This window comes from Phascolarctos cinereus, unplaced genomic scaffold (assembly GCF_003287225.1).
Source record: "Phascolarctos cinereus isolate Bilbo 61053 unplaced genomic scaffold, phaCin_HiC Scaffold_5;HRSCAF=322, whole genome shotgun sequence".
In the NCBI taxonomy this organism is placed as follows: Eukaryota; Metazoa; Chordata; class Mammalia; order Diprotodontia; family Phascolarctidae; genus Phascolarctos; species Phascolarctos cinereus.
In genome coordinates, this window is record NW_027555958.1 from 37,238,271 (window position 1) to 37,264,169 (window position 25,899).

Consider the following 25,899-nt stretch of genomic DNA (forward strand, 5'->3'; position numbering starts at 1 on the left):
CCGAAGATCCACACCTCTGTCATCTCCTTCCCTGTCTGGTATACTCCCTGTACTTTCCCATCCATAGCCCCCAAAGACACCTGCACCTTTGAATTACCTCATCGGTGTTCCTGGCATTCTTTTCCCATGCCCTTTTTCCATATAAACCCTGTCTGCATTCTCAGTCTCTCGCAGGATCCTTCAAGAATCTTTGCCCGCTGAAAAACGTAACAATAAATCTTTGCCACCTTGACTTAAAGAATGCTTGAGACTGTGAATTCATTCCAGACCACCCCGTCCTGTACGCCAGTCTTTGAGGGGTCACAACCACTCAACGGGGACACCTCCACTACTCTTAACCACTTCCTGGGGAACACCATTTCATTTCATCCAATGACTGGAGGCATCATACACCTTTCCAATTTGATGAGCAGGTAGTTCAAAGCTTAGTTCAATAACCTTTTATTGATTGATTTCAGAGGTGGGGAACCTGTGGCTTCCCCCCCCCCATAGCCCTTGGGGGATTTGTTCTGTGAAGTTTAGATTCAGTTGAAGGGCCCCACTTGAGGACTTAGAGGTTCACACAGGACCTTGAGGACGAAGGTTCAGATCAGCAGAGAAGTTCTCAACTGACCAAAGAATCCAGGTTGAGTGTTTTGTGAGGAACAGAGAGGGACAGGGCCCAAAACAATATCTGTACTGTTAGATTCAGTTAACAAATAATAATAGCTCACGTTTATATATGTGCCAGATACTGTGCTAAGCTTTACAATGATTATCTCATCTGACCCTCACAACAACCCTGAGAGGTTGGGACTATTATACCCATTTTACAGATGAGGAAACAGGCCAATAGAAGTTGAGTGGTTTTCTCCACGGACACACAGCTAGTTAGTATCAGGGCGGATTTGAACTCAGGCCTTCATGCCTCAGAGTTATATACCCTGTGCTCTTCCCTGCCTAGTTCCTTTGCTGTTGGTGGGGGATGGCCAGTGTGGAAATCGTAGTGGGCTAGGATCTCGCCTTGAGTCACCGTGTATAATCTTGTGGGGAGAGATGGAGGAGGGGAGGGATTGAGACAGGGTGTTGGGGGGGGTGGGTGTATTCAGAACACGGAAGAGAGTTAACTAGAGTTAATTGTATGTTTACTGGAAGCCTAGGAGAAAAGAGGAAGTAGGGGCTGGCATGATTGCGCAAGCGCCCAGGACAAAATGGCGTCCCAGATTTGGCTCCCTCTAGCCTCCCTCCCGCCCAAGACAGTGGGGGGGAGGGGCCAAAGGGGGTGTGTCACGTGATCCCCGGCCCCGGCTTCACACGCCCGTGGTCGCGCTGCCTGACGGGAAACGGAGGGGCGAGGGAGCGAGGCGGTCGGCCATTTTGTGTCTTTCCTGTGGGACGCGGCGGTGCTTGTGTTGGACGGTGCGGTAGCCGTTGCCTGCTCGTATCCCCTTTCTTGCCTCTCCTTCCCTCTCTTGCTCTTTGTCCCCCGAGCGCAGCCGCCATGGGCCGGAAGAAGAAGAAGCAGCTGAAGCCTTGGTGCTGGTATCCTTTGTCGGTTGGCTGGCGAGGCCCCGCGGGGGCGGCTGTTGGGGTCGGCGTGGAGGGGGGGGGGAGACCCAAACCGAGGCTGAGGCCGCGGAGCGGGGCCCGGAGGAAGGGAGGGGAAGAGAATCAGGCAGAGACCGAGGCTACGGGGGCGGGGGGGGCGGGGGAGGAGGAGAGGCCGAGACCGAGGCTGCGGCTGCGGAGCCTGCGGGGGTGGGGGGAGGGGGAAGGGAGGCCCAGACCTAGGCTGAGACCGAGGCTGCGGCTGCGGAACCCGAGGGAGGCCCCCGGCAGCTTGCCGCCCCTGCCGACCGAGGGCGGCCGGACTCTAAGGGGGCGTCGTGGGGGCCTTCGGGCCGGCTTCGCGGCCTGCCTCCTCCTCGGCCCGCCGGGACGTGGACTGGATCCGCGCCTTTTTGTGTGCTGGAGAGGAAAAAGGGGAGCTGGGGTTGGCTCCCCCAAATCTCCGGACTCGGGGCCTCGTAGGAAGCCGCGCTAGGCCTTCCGGCACGCAGGAGGCTCGAAGGCCTTTCCCCTCTCCCTGGTGCTGCAGTTCATCTTCCTGGGTTCATTGTAAAGGTCACTGCGAAGAACCGTACTTAAAATTTTCCCCTCCCGGCTTCGTGCCTGACCCCTTTGTCCCGAAGTTGTAACGCTAAGCACTATTATGTTGTCTTAAACTGGTTAGAAGGAAACCGCGTAGTACAGTGGAAAGGGGGGAAAAAGCCCTGCCAGTCTGTCACTGCTTGTGTGACGAGCCCCCCCGGGTCTCGGCATCCTCATCTGTAAAATTATATTAGATGACTTCATAGATCCCTTTCAGTTTTGGATCCTTGATTTTTTGAAAACTCGATTTCAATTTTTGTAGGGGAGGGAAAGGGCTTTTGAGAGACATCTTTTATGATGCTGCCTTTTTTTTTTTACCGTAATCCTTGTGGGAATGATGGATTACTCTTACCTTAGGTTTTTGGATTAATCTGTGTGCCAGGCCTTGGGAATAGAAAGAATAAAATAACGGTTTTGGTCTAAAAGGAGCCTGCCACCTAACAGAGGTGATTTCAGCTTGTTATTTAGTAGGCCACAATGAGGGAATTTCTCGTTTTTGCTAACTTGTAAATGCTGAATGGATTTGTAAATCAAGAATTTATTAAGTACTATGTTCTAGATAAAAAAAAAGTCTCTGCCTTTAAGGACCTTACTATTAATGGCCTACTGTATCTCAAGTTTGGTCAACCATTTGTTTTCTGTTTACCTTGGAATATTTTCTGGCAAAAGAAAATTTAAATATGTAAAAGCACAACAAGCTCTTTCTATTCGGGTAACTTGAACATTTCTTAAGCATTGAATTCCATGATTTTCTTTGAGAGACGCAATTAAGAGACATGGGGCAAAAAGACAAGTTAGTTTTGTCATTGAAAAATACAAAAAAAAGGAAAGAAAGGAATTCGGTAAATAAAATATTAGCATTGATAGGTCAGATTTGTGAATGTGGGACCTTGGGCAAGTCAGTTTTTGAGCCTCAGTTTTGTCTTATCTAAAACAAGGGGGTTGGAACAGACCTGAGTGAGGTACCTTGTCTTATACTATCTATAATCCTACTTGAGATGGTGATGCGAAAACCATGGGAATGGGTGTGGAATTATATTATGTAAAGAATAGTAAGTAAATCGGTTCAAAACATTCTGAATGCCTAAGTTGTAAGATATATGCAAGGTGGTAAACAGAATTAACATGGATTCCTCACTGTGTTCCTTAACAGCATGATTAGGTATTGTAACAGAGATTTTGATGATGAGAAAATCCTTATACAGCATCAGAAAGCAAAGCACTTTAAATGTCACATATGTCATAAGAAATTATATACAGGGCCTGGTTTAGCTATTCATTGTATGCAGGTAAGTGGTTCTTTTCGTACTTGTTTTTTAATCTGTAAAAGTATTGTCCACATTTATTGTATTTTCTTCTATGCTGGGAAAGGGCTTGGATGAATTTGTATTAGAAATGTTAACAGCTGTGAACTTTAAATGCAAATAAAATAATCAGATGTGTTTGCCAGTATTGTGTTTTTTAGTCATAATTAAAATTTTCATTTAAGTAGTTCAGATAGGGCTTTGGACAGGGTCTTAAAGTATCTTTTGAAGTTATGCCCCTTAAAATATTATATGGATGTTATATAAACCAGGTATCTGGAGAGAGGCATCTGATAGTAGTTTGAATTTTGCAAACAGAATTATCCAATTTTATTCCTAGTATACCAGTGCTTAATAACTGCTGTGCTGTTACTCATTTCCATTGAAACAAGGTTTTATTGTGGCCTAACTTTTTTTAAAGGAGACTGTTTGCAGCATTTTGTTGTATTCTTTTAGAATGAAAGAATTCATTTAGATGATCTGTTTATTGCTAGGTTTCTCTAGTCTTTCTACTTTTCAGTAAGGAAAATTGTGTAACTTATTTTGAAGAGAGTCTTAGAATGTGTCTTGTTAATAAGTACTTTAGGGTCTGATTCAACAGAATTTCCCCTGGTTTTGGCTAAATTGGCCCCAGTGATAATGTCTTGAGAACTGATTTTAGTGGGCTCTGTGGGAGGAAAAGCAAGACACGATGTTTGTTCCCAAGTTTAGCAATAGTGTAGTGTTGATGAAGAGGCCGCTAGGTGGCGCAATGGATAGACTGCCAGGCCTGGAGGAAGAAAGCCTTGAATTCAAATCCTGTCGTGGACACTTAGTAGCTGTGTGACCCTGGGCAAGTCACTTAACCCTGTTTGCTTCATTCAGTTCCTCATCTATAAAATGAGATGGAGAAGGAAATGACAAACCACTCCACTGATTTTGTCAAGAAGACCCCAAATATGGTCACAAAGAGTCGGACATGATTGAACAAAAGTTTTGATGAAAAGATCATTAGTAGTTTTCAAAGAGTTTTCTGCATATACTTTCTTTGTTAACCCAGTGAGCTAGCTATGATAGGCAGACCCTTGTTTTACAGATATAAAGAGGTTATATGTCAGATAAATTAAGAGTTGGAAATAGAATTTCAGGCTCTTGAATTTGAGCCAAAGGCCTTTTCCATCTAAGAAACTTCGTCTTATACTGAAATCCTAATTTCTGCTAGGTAAATAGGTACCTATTTATTTCTTCCTCACAGTTTCTTGTAAAATGAGTCTCTTTGCTCCTTCCTTCTCAGGGATGTTAATAATAGCAGGTGAGGGTGTTGAATATTTGTAGGGAGATACCATATGAGTATTTTGTTCTGACCTTTGCTTCCATCAGTATAGAAAACTCCTTCATACCAATGCAGTCTCTGCCTACCAACCAGTACCTCTACCAAGATGACTGTTGTGTAACTTCACTTCTTTGAGAGTTGCTAAGGTCATGGGGAGGTTGTATCCTGCCTAGGTTCACACAGTATGTGTCCAAGGCTAGATTTGGGTCCTTATCTTACTAACTCCACTGCCTCTTAATGAATAGAGATTATACTATTTATTGGGTAGCTTTAAGAAAGTCATGGTTGCTTAAACTTAGGGAATAAACATGAATCATGCATTTAACAAAAATTATTAATTGACACTATTAGGAGAAGCTGCCAATTAAATACTATGAATTTTTTAATTTGAGTAATATGCATTGTTAAATCTTTTAGGAAAGTTGTGATTTACATCTAAGTACATTTATGAAACCTAACCAGCTGTCTGTTCTGATTGGAAGTACACTGGTAGGAAGGGGGGAAAAAGTATTCTACCTCTGGAAGAGTTATTCTATTTCAATAATAGATGAGAGTGGCTATTGCTGAAATGTGTTAGGACATTTGTAGCTATACTAAAATAGATGACTCAGGTTATTTTAAGTTGATGGGTCCTTGTATCTAGCAAAATACATTGTAAATATAAAATGGGCATGGTGGTTTACTGGAAAGGTCTTGGGACTAAGTTTCTGGTTTTGAGTATCCTTAAGTTGTAATGATTTTAAAACCAGTTTCCTTGTTTTTAAAATGAGAGAATTGGACTTGCAGCTCTTAAAAAAAAAAGTCTGATTTCTTCCTGATTCCTAGAGATGTCTTCCTGTTAATCAGTGTTTGTTAATCTAAATTTCTTTTTTCTTCATCAAGTTGTGTAACAAAGCAAAAACGTTTCAATAATCTGTTTACTTTGTGGCTGGATAAAGTACACTGGTGATATTTTAAGCTGATGGACTTTCTCAATCTTCTTTCAGAAACCAGACCAAACAACCAACCCACCCCCACCCCCCCAATCCTTTTGGAGCCTATTTATTATGTTTTTAATTTCATGGGGTATAATAAAAACCTTATGAATAATTAAAGCCTTTTCAAGTAGTCTACTTGGAAATAGACATCTAAAAGCTGTGCAAGATATTTTTGAAAGTTAAACGCTTTTCAACATTTTTCACAATTTAAACTTTAATATTTCATGCATGACCCTCACCTGCTCTCCAGTTTTACACTTTAGTGATGGTTTTTTAAAATGCTATTGAACTTGGCTCAGTCATTTGAGGGACCTCTTTTGAAAAATTTGACAAGCCCAATTTAGTCTTTATCTTACCAAAATGACAATAAATTGTTGTGATAGGTGCATAAAGAAACAATAGATGCTGTACCAAATGCCATACCTGGGAGAACAGACATTGAATTGGAAATCTATGGTATGGAAGGCATTCCAGAAAAAGATATGGATGAGCGGAGAAGACTTCTTGAACAAAAAACTCAAGGTGAATTTAAAGTTTTTGCTTTTCTTTCTCAAAATATATTAAGTAATTCCCAATTCCTTCCCTAACAAAATACCTGGGACATGTAGAAAGATGTTAATTATTATTAGGTGATGGTTACAAAGAAACAAAGTCCGTTACATTGGGAAATGATTGTGAAAGGGGAGGAGAAGTTGATAAGAGTTCTGTTTTGGACTTTGTGAGTTTGAGATACTTAAAGTACATTTAAGAGATACTCAGCTTCCTTTGCAGGTTAGATTGCCTTTGGGAAATTATGTAGTACTTTTGTAATGCCCACCATTCACCCCGAGCTACTTCTTAAACAAAGAGCCCTCTTAGCATCAAGTATTCAGATGATGCTATGTGGTTGTTAGGGAATAATACAGTCTCCAAAGAATCAGGTATTGGTTATCCGTTGGACAGTGGAAAGGCTTTTAGTGGTTTGTAGGCTATAATATATCGCTAATCAGTAATTGCACAGGAACAGGAGCAAATAAAAGATATTAGAAATGTATGACTAATAAAGAGGAGGTGGGTAGGTCACACAACTTCATTAACTGATGGACAGCTCATATTCTACATAGATACTCTTTGTCAGTTCTAGAGGGAAGAACACATGGACAACACACACAGAAGGAGGTGTGTTTTTATATCTGTATCAGTAGAGTCAGTATAGTTCACATCATCATAGGACATACCATCAGTGAGGTCAGTTTTCATTCAAAGTAATGTGTATTTTGTTATGGAGTTTCTTTAAAACTAGGTCAGTATGGTACAGGCAAGCTGTCAGGTCTTACTAATCAGAAAAGTCTTTGAGGACAGGCTGTATAGTGGTTTCTGTTTCTTGTATGAGGACCAGTCTAACAAATTTCAGAGGCCTTCATCACTAGAAGGTTTCTTCACCCAGGAACTGGATTATTTTGACTTCAGCAGTCCATGGGGACCGTTTGATTTCAGGTTAGGAGATTGAAACTGAAATATTTGAAGTTTAAAGATTTGGACTGGAATGACAAAATCCTCAAATGTAATAAATGACATAGTAATAATACTGTTCTAAGCTTTTTTCCTTGCATTATCGTAAAAATGAAATTTCATTAGCAGAGAGTCAAAAGAAGAAGCAGCAAGATGATTCTGATGAATATGATGATGATGAATCTACAGCCTCAACTTCATTTCAGCCCCAACCTGTTCAGCCCCAACAAGGTTACATCCCCCCAATGGCACAGCCAGGCTTGCCCCCTGTGCCAGGAGCACCAGGAATGCCTCCAGGTAACACCTAAGTTACTTAAAATGTAGCAGTAAACCAAAGAGTTGTATCTTAGGACCATTTTCTTTGGCTTAATTTCATTGTATTTGCAGATTTCCTAACAGTTAAACTAACTCATTTCTTTTGAAAATTGTTAAATTTACAGGTATACCTCCATTAATGCCAGGTGTTCCACCTCTGATGCCAGGAATGCCTCCAGTTATGCCAGGGATGCCACCTGGGTAAGGAAAATCTTTATAACTGCTTTGGTTGGTTTGTGCCTACTGGTCCTTTTCAACCTGATTGTTTCATCCAGAATTAAGAACTATTGTTTTTCCTGTTCCCTTGTTCAGTATATGGGCTTTATAAATTGTGAACATGTGAAGCTAAGAACTAAGAAGACTTATCACTTAAATGCTGCAAATAATTTTAGAAATTACTTGCCTCTACAGAAAATGACTTTTTAGTTTAGTTTGCATTCATTAGCTATCTCTTTTAGTTGTCATTGCTGTAATTAAGGTAGTTTATTGTAGTTCCACAGTTTCTGAGGTTTATAACTATCCATGACACGGTTGGACCAAAAGCAGACTTTGTAATTTATTTACTTGTTGGAGCATCAGAAATTTGAATAACTATGAGGTACCTGGGATTTTACTTAATCTTGTTGGATGTGACAGGTAGTCAATACACTCCCACTGTATTTTGAAAATCACAGTTAGATTTTGATTTTGTCATACATTTTCACAGATTGCATCATCAGAGAAAATACACCCAGTCATTTTGCGGTGAAAACATGTAAGCATCTCATTCATAATGTAATTCAGGAGGTACATTCATGATGTCATTTTTTTGTGTATAATGATATTTATTCAGTTGATTTCAACAGTTTTGTAACTTTCTCACCAACCTTGAAAATCCCCATGGTCATTGACAGCAGGAAAGAGAAATGGTTTATTTAGACTTGTAAATTAAACATAGATTTTTAAAGTTTTAGGCTGTATTTGTCTCAAATGACTTCTGCTTATGGGGTTTTTGTACTAAAGTTTGGTCTATACTTAAAGATTGCCATCAACTAGCTAAGTCACACATTTTAATGTATGTGTTTAGGTATGAAACTTAGTGTGTACTTTAAATTTTTATTTTTCAAAGTCCATGACAAACAGAAACTTAGGAATTGAGAAATTGAAGAGTTTATCTTATTTCTTTAGTTTGGAAAAGTTTTTATTTGGGAAAGAATGCTATTGAAATATGTATATTTAGGGATTAAATGGTGGGTCTTTTTAAGATTATGGATAAATAATAGTTGGAGGACTTAAGGCTAGTTGTTAATCCTTAAAATGAAGAAAAATACTTTGTCTCAGGGTCTAAATATATGTAGTCTTTAAACTGAGGCAGAAAGAATTCTTTAATCCATTTCACTCAGATTTATGGCTATTTTCTATAGTAGGTAAAGGTATTACATTTCACTATTTTATTTTCTTTTAAACAAGTTTACAAATGAAACATTAGATAATAAATTTGGTAGAGCATTCTGTTGAGGAAAAATGCAGGCAAGAAGATTGACTTTCCTTCTTTTTCTGGTAAAGCTTACTGGGGTTTTTTTTTTGTTTTTAGAATGTTTAGTCTTTGAGGGTTGTTGAAGGAAGTGGTGGTTTTGTTTTTTATTTTTTGTTGTGTGTGCTTTGAACTTGATTGGATTCATGAAGGCTTTTGAAGTCTTTAATCCGTGATTACTTCAAGTCTTAGTCAAGATATCTTCTATAGTTTACTCTTGTGGTTTAAGTTATGTTTGTTCTAAAATTTGTTTTTCCACTAGAATGATGCCAATGGGTGGAATGATGCCACCTGGACCAGGAATACCACCTCTGATGCCTGGTATGCCACCAGGTAGGTCATGTGGAATGCTTCCTTATGTCACATGGGTTTTGTAGGCTTTATTTTTCAATTAGGATAACTAGATTGACCAATGAGATGTTAGTAGGTCATTTTCTTTTCCCCCTCTGAGGTTTTTGAAACAGGAAGTTAAAACGAGCACCTTATCTGTCAACCTCAGCTATCTCCTAAAACTGACAACCAGGAAATTAGCAAGAGGCTTTCGGGCAGCCAAACTTATTGCCCAGCCCTGTACTGAATCGTTTCATGCACTTTGATGCTCATGGCTCATCCATCCCTTTCTGCTATATCTTGGCTTTTTATTTAGATAGAACTTTGACTAGCTTGGTTAGAAAATTAGGGAGCAGTCAGCTAATCCCTGTGAGAAATGACAGCATCTTCAGCAAGAGAGAATATAAGAAAACTAAAAAACAAGTAAAAGAATTGAAGCACAGGGCTACCAATAAAGGAACACTACTTAGGCCGTAGTAAACCTTTGGGATAGCACTATATCATAGCACAGTAATTTAATTTATCTTCATGATGATTCCGAATCGTCATGAAATGAACATAATAGTCTATTATTTTATGCTATTGTAGTTTTATTTATGTTTATTCTAAAATTTGCTTTCTAATAGAATGATACCGATGGGTGGAATGATGCCATTTGGACCAGGAATACCATCTCTGATGCGGTTAAATATATGTTAAGGCAGGGAAGTGTAAATACATTTTAGAAAGATTTCCATTAAATATGGTTTAAGTAGTTTTGGCACTTGTTGCTTGTTAGTGACTGGAACAAAGCAAGCTTATATGTTAAATTACTTGATCATTGTTTACTTTGGAAATACACACAAATACCTAATTTTATGCACTTTTGTCTCCTACTTCAGAAATAGTTTCCTTGTACTTTACAAATGCTAATCCAAATATCAAGTCTAGAATTTTAGTAAATTCAACCCTGGGCGTAAGTTTATCCACACTGTCCCCTTTGGTGCACTACTCTGCATATTTCCTATATTAGAATGCCTATTGTCACCCTCTTTTAGGCCTATAGAGAAATAGGGAAGGGGCCAGGATTAAAGGTTTTTCATAAGGGCTAGATCCACAGTTCTGAATTAATTGAATTTATGGATCAATTTCTAAATTTTCAGTTTAGAAATATTACATTGTTTACATGTATTAGCCTCAGTGTTTTGTAAAAATAATTTTTTATTAATGAAGCGTTTAACAGACCACATTTCCATTCCTTTATAGGTATGCCTCCACCTGTTCCTCGTCCTGGGATGCCTCCTATGACTCAGGCACAGGCTGTAACAGCACCTGGTATTCTTAATAGACCACCTGCACCAGCAGCAGCTGTTCCTACCCCCCAGCCTCCAGTTACTAAGCCACTTTTTCCTAGTGCAGGACAGGTAAGGTGTTAATTGGTTAGATTCTGGACATTTTTATTTAATTGTAAATAACTTCTATTTCTCATGCATACTACTGAGGTTATAGGTCACTTTTTCTTTTGGAACCTTTTAAATAGCAGTTTAATCCTTTAAATAAGATATTAAATAAGATATTAGGTAGTGGCAAGGATTGCATGTATGTGGAGACAATTTGATTTCCTGTATTCAGAATAGCTTGAAAGCTGTCAGAAACTTTACATTGCTTTTTCGTATGTCAAGACCTTGGACAAACTAGTTTCACCCTTTCTTGACTTGGCTCTAAATGTGGCTGAAAGTTAATTTCTTTGCATGAATATGAGAAAGAGCCAGACTTCTGTCAGGAGAGCTAAAAGTGAGATGAGACCAAGATGAGGGATGAATATTTCTATCTGCTTCACCGAATGACTATGGGACTCTCTCCAGGTGAATATAGAAACATTTTGAAAGGCTATTGGGATCATGAATTCTTTGCCTCCAGACTAATAGAAGAAGATCCTTTCTGGTTGCATATTGACTTACTTAGAAAACCAAAAATTAACATTTATATCTTATTGTATATTTATTTTGTTAAGCATTTCCCAATTACATTTTAATCTCTTTTGGGCTGCACTTGGTAGTTTTTAGGGCTTGGCTTCTGTATTTCTGATTTAATTCATCTTATATTCTTATGACACAGTTGTCTGAGAAAGTTAATTCTTTTTTTTTTTCCCAACTTAAGCATTTAAGTGCCTGTTATGTTTGACATGCTATACTATTTATTTTTATGACTAAAGATGAGGACAATAGGTGTACCTTAGTTGTCTAGTTGATTTATGGTGAATATGTTCAGACTTGATGAAAATAACATTAAACCTGTATTTATTTCCCCCTCCTTGTTTTGCCTTTTTCACTATTTTGATTCAAAATCAATTAATGGACTCATTTATAGAAAAACCATGAAACATTTAGAACAAAAGAGGCTTCTTTTTAATTGATAACATTTTGGATGTGCCTTTTTAATTGGTGTTAACTTCAACTTTCTAGTTAATTTTTTTAGTACTTGAGTGTTTAACATGAAGAAAAGTGCATTCATTTGAGACAGTGACAGCATGAAGTTTAACATAAGTTCTTGGTATTTGATTCACTAGATGTTTACTTCAGACTTCAAAGTATTTATCTGGGATATTCATTCGTAGGAAAAAATTTGGCTAGGTTGGGTGGGTTTCTTTCCCCCCCCCCCCCTTTTTGGAAGGCTTGTGACCATTGCCATTGGATTGTGTTTGTTGTAAATGAACATGTCCTGCCTGCCTTTTGAAATAATTATGTCAAATTGGATTATGTTTTGCAGGGAAGATAATTCCTCAAAATTCAATCTTTTTTTTGTTGTTGTTTTGTTTTTTAGGCAATTGGGGTTCAGTGACTTGCCCAGGGTCACATAGCTAGTTAAGTGTCAAGTGTTTGGTCTGAGGCTGGATTTGAACTCAGGTACTCCTGACTTCAGGGCCGGTGCTCTATCCACTGCACCACCTAGCTGACCCCCCCCTTTTTTAAAAAAAATTCAATATTTAGGTTAAAAAGTCAACCACGTAGTAGCTGCCACATAGCTTATTTTCACCCATTTGTTTGGAGACTTTTCACTGTTTCCTTTCTTTTGTGCTACAGATGGGGACACCTGTTACAAGCTCAAGTACAGCTTCATCCAATTCAGAAAATCTGTCTGCATCTTCTAAAGCTCTGTTTCCTAGCACAGCACAAGTACGAAGGAAGTTGCAGTTAAAAAAAAAACAACAAAAAAGCTTTACAACTTAACCCTTTGGACCCTTTTAAACCTCAACATTCAGATATGGCTAGTTTTTTAAAAAACAAAATTAACAATAACTATACTCTCATGAATGCTAATTTTAAAACTTAGCAGAAAAACAATGCCCCAAATTTCTATGGCTCTAAAGGGTTAAAAAGCATGTAAGCATTAAATGCTTCTTAGTGGCCAGTGGTTAGCTTGATGCATGATTAAGCTCTTTTGATTTATGCTGTTTAATCTAATGCATCACATTTAATGTGCAGGAATTCAGTATTCTGATTTCTATACTAAAGTTGAAATATTTGACTTTGTTTTCTCAGCTTTGGTGATTTATTTTTTCAATTCCAGGAAAACTGCTAAAATTACTGATCTCTTATTTTAAAATCCACATAAATTATCCCTAATTTAGTCTTTCTATTGGATTGATGATTTGTGGCCTACTTTTAAAACAAATTTAATGAGAGCATTTCAGTATTCTTTGTTATAGGATGCTTTTGAAGGACAGATGAATTAGTCATTACTGATACTGTGTTTAGTAACAGTGGGATTTGCACAAACATGATGTTTTTGGCAGTTTCTAACATTTTTGAGCTGCAATGTAGATTAATAATTGCTAAAACAACTAATAAGAATGGTGAAAAGAGCAAATCACAGTATTCCAGTATATGACACTATACTTCATCATCGGGGATAACTGGATAGCTTTGTATAAACTCTTCTGACATTTTGGGGTGAGGTGATAAAAGAAATTGAAGTTACACATGCTGCCTCGTTAGTTTGAATTGATTTATATTTTGGTGGTTGCTTTTGTCAAGTACCTTTTGACATAAATCTTTGGGAGTATATTGGGTTTTGCGGGACTTTTATGTTGTGTTCTTGAGTTGCTTTGATATAATTTTAAGGCTGGAGTGCTGTATTGTGGGCTAGCTTATTTTATGTGTGCTTTTTAAAAAAGTTACTACCTAAGTGAAATTATTTGGGTATTTTAGTTTTGCTGATTTAAGAATTGTAATTCACAGGCTCAGGCAGCTGTTCAAGGACCTGTTGGTACCGATTTCAAGCCTTTAAATAGTACCCCTGCAACAACTACCGAACCTCCCAAGCCTACATTCCCTGCTTATACTCAGTCTACTGCTTCAACCACTAGTACAACGAATAGCACTGCAGCCAAACCAGCTGCTTCTATAACAAGTAAGCCAGCTACGCTTACCACAACCAGTGCAACCAGTAAGTTGATCCATCCCGATGAGGATATATCACTGGTAAGTGGTTTTCAATTTTCACTAATAAATATGGCTACAAAAGCGAAATATTTTAGCAGTATTTCACCTTTTAGTGAGAGTGATCATACACAGGCGTGTACCTTTGTGTTAAAAGATTTTGATGCTCATAAATTATTTACCATTCCTGATTCATAAAGGAAACATTAAAAGGGTATTTAGCTCTGGTATTTCCTATTTTGGATATTAGGATGGGTTTGAAATTATACCTTACTTGCATTCCCCTTTTTATTACTATTTTAGTTACATAAATCTTGGGGTAGGTGTCAGCCAGCATCAGCAGGTCACCAAAACAAATATTAAAAACGTTACTGACTCTTCCATGTTATCTTAACATATTTTAAAAAGCCATGTTTTAAGTGTGGTCAGTTATTTAAAAAGATAGTTTGACGATAAGAAGTTAATACTGAGTTTACTAGGCCTGCTTTAGTTCTAATATGTTAAAGATTACTAGGGTATATTTTGGATGGTTCACCTAGAAAGTTGAAAAATTATGCTGATACTTAAAAGAAGTCTCAGTCCAGAATGGTTTATGGGTGTTTCATTTTGAGTATTTTGACTACTATATCCAAAGTTTCTTAGTGTTGACTAAGTTCTGTGTATTGAGGTTTTAAAAGTATTTTGCTTATTTCCATTCTTAGGAAGAGAGAAGGGCGCAGTTACCTAAATATCAGCGTAATCTTCCACGACCAGGACAAGCTCCTATGGGTAATCCACCTGTTGGACCAATTGGAGGTATGATGCCACCACAGCCAGGAATTCCTCCACAACAGCAAGGAATGAGACCCCCATTGCCTCCTCATGGTATTCTTTTTTTTTTTTTATGGAACACAACTTTTATAGATTTTGAAGTAATTGACGTTGCAGAATGTGTTTTTAAGTGCCTACTTACCTATGTTATATCTTTGGATGTGTTTTATAGGTCAATATGGTGGTCATCATCAGGGCATGCCAGGTTACCTTCCTGGGGCTATGCCTCCATATGGGCAGGGACCTCCAATGGTACCTCCTTATCAAGGTGGGCCTCCTCGACCTCCGATGGGAATGAGACCTCCTGTAATGTCGCAAGGTGGCCGTTACTGATGTTACTTCGCCCAATCTAATAGGTTTGGAGATTAAACCTTTTCTCATCTTGTGCTGTTTATATAGCCAAGCTTTCGTCAATTAAGGCTTCATTGTGACTTTAACAAACATTATCTTCCCACATACCAGGAACTATTGGACATTTTGTTTTACACGAGAAAATTTTATTTGGAATAATAAAGCAGGAACTTTTCCTGATGTTGCAATTTATACTGTATGGCTTCTTTTTCATGTTTCATCTAGGTTTTTAGAAGTGAAGTATAGTAAATATGGTTCGTTAAATTGTGAAGGCGCTGGAATTACATGAACATACCACCTTAAAGGCAAGTTCTGTAACCTTATGTTGCTAATTTGTAAAGTTATGCCTTCGCAGCATTTCATATGCTGTTGGACTTTATGTCCCCAACATAGCTTGGTGAGGGCTGTAACTGTTTCCAAGTACCTGTACATTGGAAGTCTGAACGTGTAACAATATTTAATGTACTTAGAATTCCTCATGTTGCAGGGTTTAAAAAAAAAAACAAACTGACCCACTAAAGGTCGTGTGACTTTTCTGTACTGTTAAACTTAATTGTAATAAAATGAAAGAAAAATTGATGCCTTTTTATTCATGACCAGCTGTGGACCACTGCCTGAAAGGTTTGTACAGATGCATGCCAGAGTAGATGTCCACATATAATAAAAATGCATAGTTACTGGCAAAGTTTTGATATACTCTCCAATTTTGTGTTTGAATTGTAGGTCACTCCTTAGCTGCATGGTGAAAGTTGCTTATTTCTGAGCAATAGACATAAAGTTGTACTTTTATTAACTCATTTGCTGTTTATTAGACATAATGCAGAGTATGAATACACCATTACATAATGAGTATAAACACTTCAGTGCTTTCTTCCCTTGATTTCAATACACTGCAGGTGACTTTAGAAATTTAATATATGAATTTAACACACCTTCCCTACTGCTGCTGATTATATAGACTCTAGTGCCAGACACATAAGTAATTTAGGATTGTTTAGTTTAATACTCTAGTCATGGACCTCAAAAGCTTTACAGGTGCAAGCTTCTAGAAGTTTAGCCACATGCTATAAATGTGTTTTCTATATTTGTCTTAAAACATTGAAAACTCATACTTGATGCTACATTAATTTTTAAAATTTATACCCTAAGATTAAAGCGTTTATGGTTTGATAGTTCCCGTATAGCAAGTTGGTTACATAACTTTACCAATTGTATTGCTGAGCATCTTTGTGTCAATATTAAGCTTGTGAGGGACTGTGAAGTTAATAGGCATTTGTTTTATAGTTTCAAATGTACATTAGTCTTTTAATCTCAGATCCATAGATGCAGCTAGTGAGTATTGTAGTCAGCTGGCTTATGATTATTATGGATATTATCACTTTGTCATAGGAAATTTAAAAACTTGATGTAAGAGCTGACTTATGCTTTTCATTTGTAGAAATAAGACTTCTTAAAGTTTTTAAAGAGCTTTTTGTTGTATGTATCTTATTAATAGATTATCTGGTGTTTCTCTTATAGTTCTCCTTATTTTCATTCAATTTTATAGTTAACAGATGTGATTTTTTATTTTCCTTAAAGAATTCAGTATATAGTTATGGAAGGTTTAGCTGTAATGTAATCATAAACCTTTTCCATGTGGTATTAATATTTATTTCCAAGATCCAGATTGCTTAGGAATTTTTATATGAGGGTGAAGGAAGAAGAGATGTCATTTAATACTTTATAAAATATTTTCACATTCTTTATGAAACAAATAATTTGAACTCAAGAAATAGATATTTTATTATAATAAAAATGACTTAAATTTGTTAATATGGTACAGGTCTTAGTCCTAAAGCACAAAGCTTGTGCATATGGTGAATTTATTAAGGGTGGATTGATTTCAAATAGTCTTTTATCAAGTATTTTGCCTTTCTGTTTCAAGGAAACCCATGTCTGAATTAAATAGTGAAAATCATTTATTTGAAAGATGCTCAGCATTGTAGACATTTTCAAACTACAAGTTGTCATACATCTTGGACCAATACTTTTCAGCTACTATTCCGCTCTTTTTTTAAGAATCTTCTCTCTGGTGTTTTAGAGACACATCCAAGATCACTAGTCTTGGTGGTAACTCAGCTGGGAACTGACTGCAGGAGAGCCCCTGCCCCCGGAGGGATCTTATGCTCAGTCCTGGCATTTCCCAGGAAACTTGTAACTGTACGGAAGGATAACAAATGATTAAAATGTATTTGACATCAATAGGCAGGAAAGGATTTCTAAAAGTAAGTTAATTGAAGTGCATTTAGTTGTGACTTGCCTGCAAAAGTAGATTTTTGGTAGATTGTAATGATTTCTTATTTCAATGTGTGGTCTCTTTAATTGACTTGTATGGGCTCATCTTGTATGAAGTTGTGAATTTCCATTTTATATATGAGACCATTATTTTACAACAAAATTCTTAATGCCTTTCGAAGTCTGTGGATCAAGAACTTGGTGTGCGAAAGTTGATACTTCTAGTGGCTTTGATGCATCCATTAAAATATGATTAAACTTCTGGAAAACACTTTCTTGTGCCTAACTGCTTTTGTGGTCCATGGTGGTATGTATTATTTAAATTGGAGTAATAGAGATGATCTTGTCACTTTAAAAGTTTCCTGAAATAATTGGTAAAATTGTAGCAGAAATCCTATGGAGTGGGTTAGCTGGGCAGGTAGTATGATTTCCATTATTAAGAAAGTGACAAGACTGATTTACTCTGGTCTGTCAGTTTCTCATTTTTCCTTTAAGACTAGCTCTTTAAATTTGTCTGGCACTAGTTGTTCTGTTTGAACTATTAGTTGTATGGTGAGACATCCAACCAACTGAGGGTCAATTGGATGGTGGGATTTTCATTTCACCTAGAACATTTCCAGTTTAGTGACATAGCATAATAAATTTTACAAGGTCTGGAAAAAATATTCAGTAGGTATATTAATGTTCTAATGATCAAGCTGCAAATTAAATGTTTATCTCAGCACCTTCTTTCTAATTTAAAAGTTTGGGGGAACCCCCAACAAATAAAAAATGTGGGCTTAGTATGAAATTATAATAGACAAGTAGTAAGAAGCTGATTTTTCTTTTGTTTGCTTGATCATTGGGATTTCGTTCATTTTTTTATGCATGTCTTTTAAAATTAATTGGGTCATGTTTTTCTAAAATTGAAATTTTCTTCTTCCTATAGCCCTGCCATAGGACAGGCTGAGGCTGAGTCTCAGTGTTGCCCTGTTCAGTCTGAGGCAAGTGGGATTTATTTTATTCCTTACGGGGGCTTTCACAGCTTTATGGCTGTTGGATATTTATGTCCCCAAACTTGCAGCAAGTTTGGTGAAGGCCCCTAAATTTAATTAAATTTAGGATTTTTATAATCTTTTGGCAGAGAAGGCTCTATATTAATATTCATGTTTGACTGTGGTGTTAGTAGATAAACAAAACTGAATGTTAGGCATTTATTAGTCCTACTAATAGAAACATTAAAACTTTCTGAAATTAATCTTACGTATTATCTAGTATTTTGACTGCCTCTACTTAGTTGCCTTCATTTAGAGGCATAAAATTTGTTCAGTTAATGCTATATTTGTATTTATGACCTATGAAAAATTTAGTTACGTAGCTTTTTAACTGAAACATTGTATTAGACCTTAGATACATGTTTGATAATTAAAGTAATTTAATATTAAAAATTGCATTTAAAACCAAACTTTTGTTATCCATAAATATTTCATATTTTAAAGTCACCACATTAGAGCAAATGTTAATGTAGAGCCCCTACGTTAAATGGGGAGGGGGGAAGAGAATAGAAATTTGACTTTATAAAGGCTGCTGAAAGAAAGGAAAGAAATTTTGAGCATAACAAACATCAGTTTGAAAGATTAGTGGCTAATGTTTTTAATCAGCCAAAAAAGTTGGAAACTGTGGTATATTTTAAAGTTAGTAACGTGCTTTAAAATTGCAATATTGAGTTAATTTTGAGGTTTCTTTTCAGGTTAATTGAATAGAGTCCCAATGTATTCTAACTGAATTTTACTTTGTGAGACAAAAGCTTAAACCTAGATCAACGTCTTTATTCATAAGTGTGTTTTGGCCCGCCATTCTGCCTCTTGGAAAGCCTTTTTTTGAACAACAAAGTTAAAAGCAGTTTAAGCATTTAAGAAATGTTGGGTTTTATTTCTCTTTAGCATTTATAAACCTGAAATTAAAATAATAAATCATTACCAAATCGCCAAATTGTTTTTAAGGTTTTATAAAGATGATTTTTCACTCTAGTTTTATGGGTGATTAAAAAAGTTTTAACTTTTTCTTTAACAACAAACTTATTGCTTCTAATTTCATTATTGCTGTTTGATTAGTTATGATCAACAAACCTAAAAAGATAACCCTGCTTCTTAAAGGAAGAGTCAGGTATTTGGCTCCTTCCATAGCATTAGCCATTATTTTGTGTTAATACTGATGTCTAGAAATTGTTCTAATACTTACTAATGGCAGAACTTTAGATGAGCCTGAATCAGCTGAGAGCTCTTATATCCACCTTGGGAATTATTCTTGTAGTATGATGGATTTTACTACTCTTTTATCTTAAAAGGTGGTATTTCATAAGGGAGACCCAAAGTCTATTTTTAAAAAAGGAATATAGTTAATGCATTAAAAAGTAACTTTGTACTTTGTGCTTTAGTAGATAAGTAGAAATTTAGAGATCTGTTGGTAGCATCAGATGAATGTTATGGTTATCTGTTCACAAAGACAATTTTTTGTTTTAATAAAATAAACAGTAGATGTTTTCAAGCATAATGATAATGCTTGTTATGTAGTCAGAGGTATAGGAACCCTCTTACACGTTATTTATATTTCCTGTCACTTTGTACAATAATCAGCCATTGTATTTTTAAACGGGTATCCTCCTTTGATCTAGTTATGGGTCATCCAGTTCTGAATGCTTTGGATTTGATTTTCTTTTCCTGTAATCCTTAAAGTTAATATAGTTTTGGCTAAGCAGAGGCATGAAATCTTAAGCTTTCAGATTTTGCTTCTGATATAGTTGTTAATAGAAATACTTGGTGGATCTTTGTAAATAAATGTTTTGTTAATTGCTTTTCTGGCAGTTAACTACTATGATTTGAATTTTCCCCTTTCATGTAACTAGAATAATTTGCTGTCATTGTGTGGGTTTCATAGTGTAGGAGTCACCTGATTATGCCTTATATAATATGTAAAGTGTCCCATTTAAAATCAGAAGCACTTAGCTTCTTATAGCATTTTTAGTGCAGTGCCTTGCACGTTGTTGGTGCTTATAATTTTGTGGTCGATGCTGAATTGCTAAAATATTTTCCATAACAACAGCACCCCCTCCCCCCCCATTATGGATCATATTTAGATGAATGTGTAAAGAATGGGGAAGGAAAAGCTTCTGTTCGGACTGCTCTGACATTTACAGATCATCATCTTCATATCATAGTATTCAAGCATTTGTAGGTTTCTCTGAACCTAGCATTGGTTGGAAATGAAGAATGAGTGTGGCATGTGAAAGAATGCTACGCTGTTTAATGATCCATTGGAATGTTGCTGTCTTATTAACAGAAGCAGAATGCCTTTCTAAATAGATTTGTTCTTGGCCCTAAGGAAGAAATGTCCTCTCCCCCTTCCCTGCTAATGTTGGAGTATCTGCTACTCTAAAAGTCTGTTAAAGTCAACCCAGTTTGTTTATGAAAAATCTGATGTGTAACTTTAAAAAAAAAGTGATTTTAAGACCTAAATACAGATCTAAAGAGGATACTTTGTGGTGGTTAACTAGGGTGCACCAACTTTGAGACTATAATGATGGGTACTGGCCAGTGCTTATTCAAGAGTAACAGATTAGTTAAAGATTTTCTTGATTGATAGGTAGAAGGATTTAAGTTTTTAGAAACTTGGAGGTTAAATACTGTATATGTAATTAAATTACTCAAGATAACTGCAAGGGAGATGCATGTAAGTAAAATCTACCTTAGTTGTTATTACTTATCACTTTCATTTCATTGAAAGCTATTTTTTGGGTGCTAAATTGCTATTTATAGTTATGGAGGCAGTAGTAAGATGTGTGAAACATTTGACAAAATACAATTTTGCCATATGAGTAGATTGGCAAATCATTTTGGCATTTGTTCTGGTCCTTTAGTATCACTAAGATGATTCAAATTTAGAGGCTCCCCAAGATTTGTCTTTTCGTTGTTGAATTTAGCAGTGAGTCCTATGCTGTCCAATTTCGACTAAATAGAGAATCGTGGTAATGTTCCCTTAACCCCAGCAAACCTTTGGTATCTGTATTGTTCTGGACAGATCCTCTGTGTCTTGATTTAAATCACATAGTTGGAGGCAGAGATAGACTATTTTCTGCATCCTACTAAAGGATTTTTAAAAAAAAATGTCAATTTTCTATATTGGCCGACATTAGCAAGACGTTTTCATATGGGGAAAAGTTTCTACTCATACTTTGTATTGGTTTTGTGTCCTCCAAAGTAATGACATAATTTTTTGTCATATTGGGAAAATTGTTTTCATCTTAACCTAAGTTTTCCTTAATACTTGCTTCATACACAGTTCAACACTTTAAACTGGAAGAAAGGAAGAATATCAGTATAAGTGTATCAGTATGGAGGAAGTAACAGTAATATCATCACCCACTATCATCACAGACTAATAAGACTACTTAATAACTAAAGTGGGCAAGGGGAAAAACAATATAGGGGAGAAATAGAGATTTCCCCTTTTTGGTAGAAAAGACCTCTAACCAAAATTATATAGCAAATATTTTTTTAAATTGAAATTAAACAGTAGAAATCCCGAGTTCTGTCATTTTAAGTTTTGACATTTTAAAAGAAGTCACTTGTCTGTAGTGTAGAATTTTCTTAAATTTAGAAGTTATCTTTCGTCTTGAGATTCTGCTCCTTTAGAAGCAATTGCTTTATAACTTCCCTAAGTCAAAATAAATATCAGAATATGCAAATTGTATCATTGGTTAGGAGGAATCATTTCATCATTTGGATCAGATTACACCAAATTTAATAGCCCATGTAAAGTAATTTTGTGGCATTTAGAGAAATAACTAATGTTTAAAATAGCAGGCTCTGAGGAAATTTAATGCACATTGACTTTATAACTATGGATTGAACTCCTCAGTTTAATACAATTTGTGTTTTTGTTAACTAGCAGCAGAATTTCAGCATTTGCTACTTACTGGTAGAGAAGAAAAATCCCACAGCACTGCCAGTACAGGTTAGTTTAATCTGTAAGTACCTGATGTTCCTATTTGAAATATTGTTTTCAACATATCCATATAACCACGCAAGGAAAAAAAGCCTTCTAGTTAAAGAAGTATGACTACATCTAATATTGGCTGTTTTTGACATGTAAAAACACACTTGGGGGCAAAAGCAGTTCTAGACCCGCTGATTTTAGGTCAAATCATAATGACGCTCCCTTATGATCTGGCTCTTTGTGGTTGACCCAAAATAGATGTGCTCTCCATGAAAGGAAAAGGCAGTAGTGGTTTTGTTTGGCCAAGGCTCGAGTACGAGAAACCAGAGCTTGGATTCATCTGTTGTTTGAGCCTCTCCATAATCTTTGTCACATTCTCCCTTTGTTTAAGAGAACACTTTTACAGTGTGGCTTGAAGTCTTGAAAAAATGTTAACTCTCTGCAGCTTAGGAACACCAAATGGTTGTACAGGCATAAGATAGAAAATGTTAAAATAGTGTACATTTTGACTATAGATGTTTTAGTTTTGCTACAAACAAGCATTAACTTTTTGCTTATTTTACATTAAAATATACCTCAATTTTATGTTACTGTTCAACTTTTAGGTACTTCTTACCTTTGTACTAAGAACAGCATAAAACCTCATTTGTTATGTCTAAGTTAATGCAAAACTCCACATCAGGAAATTCAGGCAGATGCTGCAAGTGTGATAACTTATGGGTGGGAAATAATATATGTATATATTTTAACATTTCAGTTTTTTTATTCTGCCAAGGGCTTGAAATTATGCTAACCATGTTCAGTTTTTTCTCTTTAAAGTATTGCTTATTTTTGGTTCTTAAGAAGAGTGTGTGTGACTTATTCTGGGAATTGGGAGTGGTATGAAGAAATGAATCTTTAAGCAACATAGATAAGCTATATAAATATGGACCTTAAAATATGGGGGGATTACAAAGCACTTACTTTTCAGAGGCTTAATTTCCCCTCCTCCCCTTCTCCAATCTTGAGCTTTGATTATAATGTCTTCCTTTCACATTCATTACTGTAAGGAAATTGGAGGGGGGGGGGTTGGGAGGGGAGTACAAAGATTCATAGGACTTCATCTCTGGAAGCTACATTAAAAAAATTTTTAAACTTAAGGTTTTTCCCATGTAGAAATTGGGAAAGCTTAAATTTTAAAGTAGATATTTACTTAGTCTTGTGCTCCTGCTAAATTGGAGTTATAACTATTTGAAAACAGTTGCCTTTTCATGATTTCATAGACAAGTCTTGTTTGGTTAAAATAAATCTAGGGTTATCTGCTGGTAATGTGTTTTTTTTTTATAAGATTTACTGTTGTTTCTTATACGAAATTACCTGAGGGCAAAGGTTCCCTGCCTTTCACAGTTTAAACTGTATTTAAGAAATGGAGTAGATACAGTGGAGATTTGGTTTTCCTTAAAACTATCTCTATACAAGCTGTCTTCCTGGTGAGTACCATTTTACACTTTTATCTCAAGTTTTACATTTTTAAGAAAATGAACTAACTTAAGGCACCACCTGCATATAGTTTTAAGCAGAATTCCTACATAGCCTTCCAGGAGTTACCTTAAACCAGGAGCATTAAAAAGGTGATGTTGCATGGCTTAACATTTCCCCCACTTTTCTTTTGAAGGTGTTAGGTTAAGAAGAAATCCACAGTATTGCATTTTGAAAAAAATTAGCATTTTCTACCCAAGGCTTTAAAGTATTGAGTTAATTAATTTTTGTCAGGTGTAGAACTACAGTAGTGATTGGATCCTACTTTGTTCAGGTTATTAATAAAGGAGAAATAATGATTTGTTGACTAGTTAGTTCATTTTTAAGTGAATGTTCAGAAATTTCAAAAATATTTTAATTTAGATAGCCTTTTGAAAGGGCTTACTTTTGAATATAAAGTCACTTAAATAGTTTATTTTTGGAGTTCTCTTAGGCATGAACGTTGCACATATATTATTTCTTTATAGTACTAATTCTGCACACAAGTAGGTACTTTTAGTTTAGGAATTTTTGCCTGATTCTTGCTAGTGTATCTGGCCTCTGAGTATATATCAATGTAATTATGCTACCTTCTGCTTCTTGTTTCTATCCAATGTAGCAAAATTGATTTTTTTTTTTAGCTTACAGCTTTGGTTAATTGCCAGCATTTGCTAAAGGTGCTTTCCTCTCATGAATTCCCTGCTGTGATTTTGTGAACCCTTGACAGAAATGACACTTTGAAGTTTTTGGTACACAGAAATGGTGGTTGTGCAAAAACAAACCCTCAGAAAATAAGAATTTTCTGAATGTGTTGGAATTATATCTCCTGGAACTGGCACTAAATGAGCAAAGCCTGACTCTTTGGGTGGTGTCTGTAAGATTTACAATGAAATAAAACTTGAAAGCACTGTGTCCTTTCCTAGATAAGTATTACAGAAAGTGCAAATGTGGTAAGTATGTGTCTTTAACTGCATGTAATGGTTGCCATGGCCAGCAACCAAATTACGTAATTAACAAAAATTTAGAATTCCTGATTTGGGACTCATCTTTGTATATGTATCTAACATTTATAGAAGCGTGTGTGTGTACAATGATTAAATGAGATGGATTTACTTCTTTTGTCTGTGTTGCTTTTTTGTTTGGGGGCAAAAGAAAACATCAAGTTGTAAGTATTTTGAACTTCCTTATTCAGGGTTGCAATCAGTGGTTATTAATGATGGAGATGACTTCAAGAGGAGAACTGCTTACTGTTCCTTATTTGAAATCTTAAAAGCGTCGATGGCATGCTTAGCAGTATTTCAGATGACCACTGGAAGATGGGAAGGATTGCCAGCGTTTTGAATAATCAAAGGCAAAAAAGACCCAGGCCATCAAATGATTAAATAAAATTTAGTGAGGATAAATAAAAATACAAATTTTTGTTTAAAAAACAAAGCAAGTACAAAGTGGACGAAGTGTGTGTGGCTAGACATTATGGAGGCAGGTTAGTGCTATGGAAGGAGTGCCAAATTTCTGACTTTGACTCAGTTTTGCCACTTATTTTTACCTTTGTGACCTTGGGCAAGGAACTTTTGGCCTTCAGTGTTTCTCATTGCTCAGATGGTGGTGGGGAAGAGTGGGGTTGGACTAAAGGACCTCAAAAGGTCTCTGCAGTTGGGATGTTGAGAAGAGTCAAGATCATGTCATATAGTGATTAGTTGAAGGAATTGGGGAGGTTTTGTCCAGAGAAGAGATGACTTGGGTAATATAGTTAGCTGTCTTCTGATATTAAGACCTATCATATGGAAGAGATGTATATGTGGCCACGTTAACTGAACTAGGAAAAATGGGCAAAAGTTTGGGAGAGGCAATTTTTGGCTCAGTGTAAAACGGTGATCCGTGTGGGAATGGATAGCCTTGTGAGGTAATAGCACTGCTATGCCTCCATCCTCCACTCCATCCAGTCTCAAAACAGACTGGATGATGACTTGGTTGTCAGTGTTGTAAATGGGATTTTTATTAAGGCATTAATTGAAGCTTATTATACCCTGAAGTGTTTTGTTTTTTAAAATTTTTGTGCTTTTTCTCAGTGTAAAACATGGTAGTTAATTTGAAAATGATACCTATACTTAACATTTGCTTATTTATAGGCAGAAGCAGTACACGTTAGACTTAGTGGTCTAGCGATTTTGTGGTAGGGGTGGGTATGGGATTTTTAAAA

At 36.4% G+C, this 25,899-nt stretch overlaps 1 protein-coding gene across 11 annotated transcripts; it reads left to right on the top strand.

Annotated features, from left to right (window-relative positions):
* The first annotated feature begins 1,312 nt into the window (after positions 1-1,312).
* ZNF207 (zinc finger protein 207) lies at positions 1,313-24,811 on the top strand. Of its 11 annotated transcripts, XR_013486834.1 has the most exons (15): positions 1,313-1,521; positions 3,293-3,419; positions 6,107-6,245; positions 7,341-7,511; positions 7,655-7,730; positions 8,236-8,283; positions 9,305-9,375; positions 10,618-10,775; positions 12,435-12,527; positions 13,593-13,835; positions 14,495-14,657; positions 14,776-14,959; positions 15,180-15,259; positions 18,157-18,211; positions 22,155-24,811. XR_013486834.1 is itself a non-coding variant. In XM_078154825.1 (13 exons), exons 1-12 carry the CDS (start codon positions 1,481-1,483, stop codon positions 14,934-14,936), a joined length of 1,491 nt encoding a protein of 496 aa, XP_078010951.1. In that variant the 5' UTR covers positions 1,313-1,480; the 3' UTR covers positions 14,937-14,959; positions 15,180-17,499. The 11 variants fall into 11 exon arrangements, 8 of the variants coding, with proteins under 8 accessions (XP_078010951.1, XP_020818843.1, XP_020818845.1 ...); XR_013486832.1 differs by having other exon boundaries at positions 14,776-15,259; XR_013486833.1 differs by having other exon boundaries at positions 14,776-15,259; positions 22,158-24,811.
* The last annotated feature ends 1,088 nt before the right edge of the window (positions 24,812-25,899 follow it).

Coding starts and splice junctions, on each gene's coding strand:
- ZNF207 (XM_020963184.2), top strand. CDS start 1,481: ATGGGCCGGAAGAAGAAGAAGCAGCTGAAGCCTTGGTGCTG. Junction 10,776..12,434: donor TTTTTCCTAGTGCAGGACAG/GTAAGGTGTTAA, acceptor TTTGTGCTACAG/ATGGGGACACCTGTTACAAG. Junction 12,528..13,592: donor TGTTTCCTAGCACAGCACAA/GTACGAAGGAAG, acceptor TGTAATTCACAG/GCTCAGGCAGCTGTTCAAGG.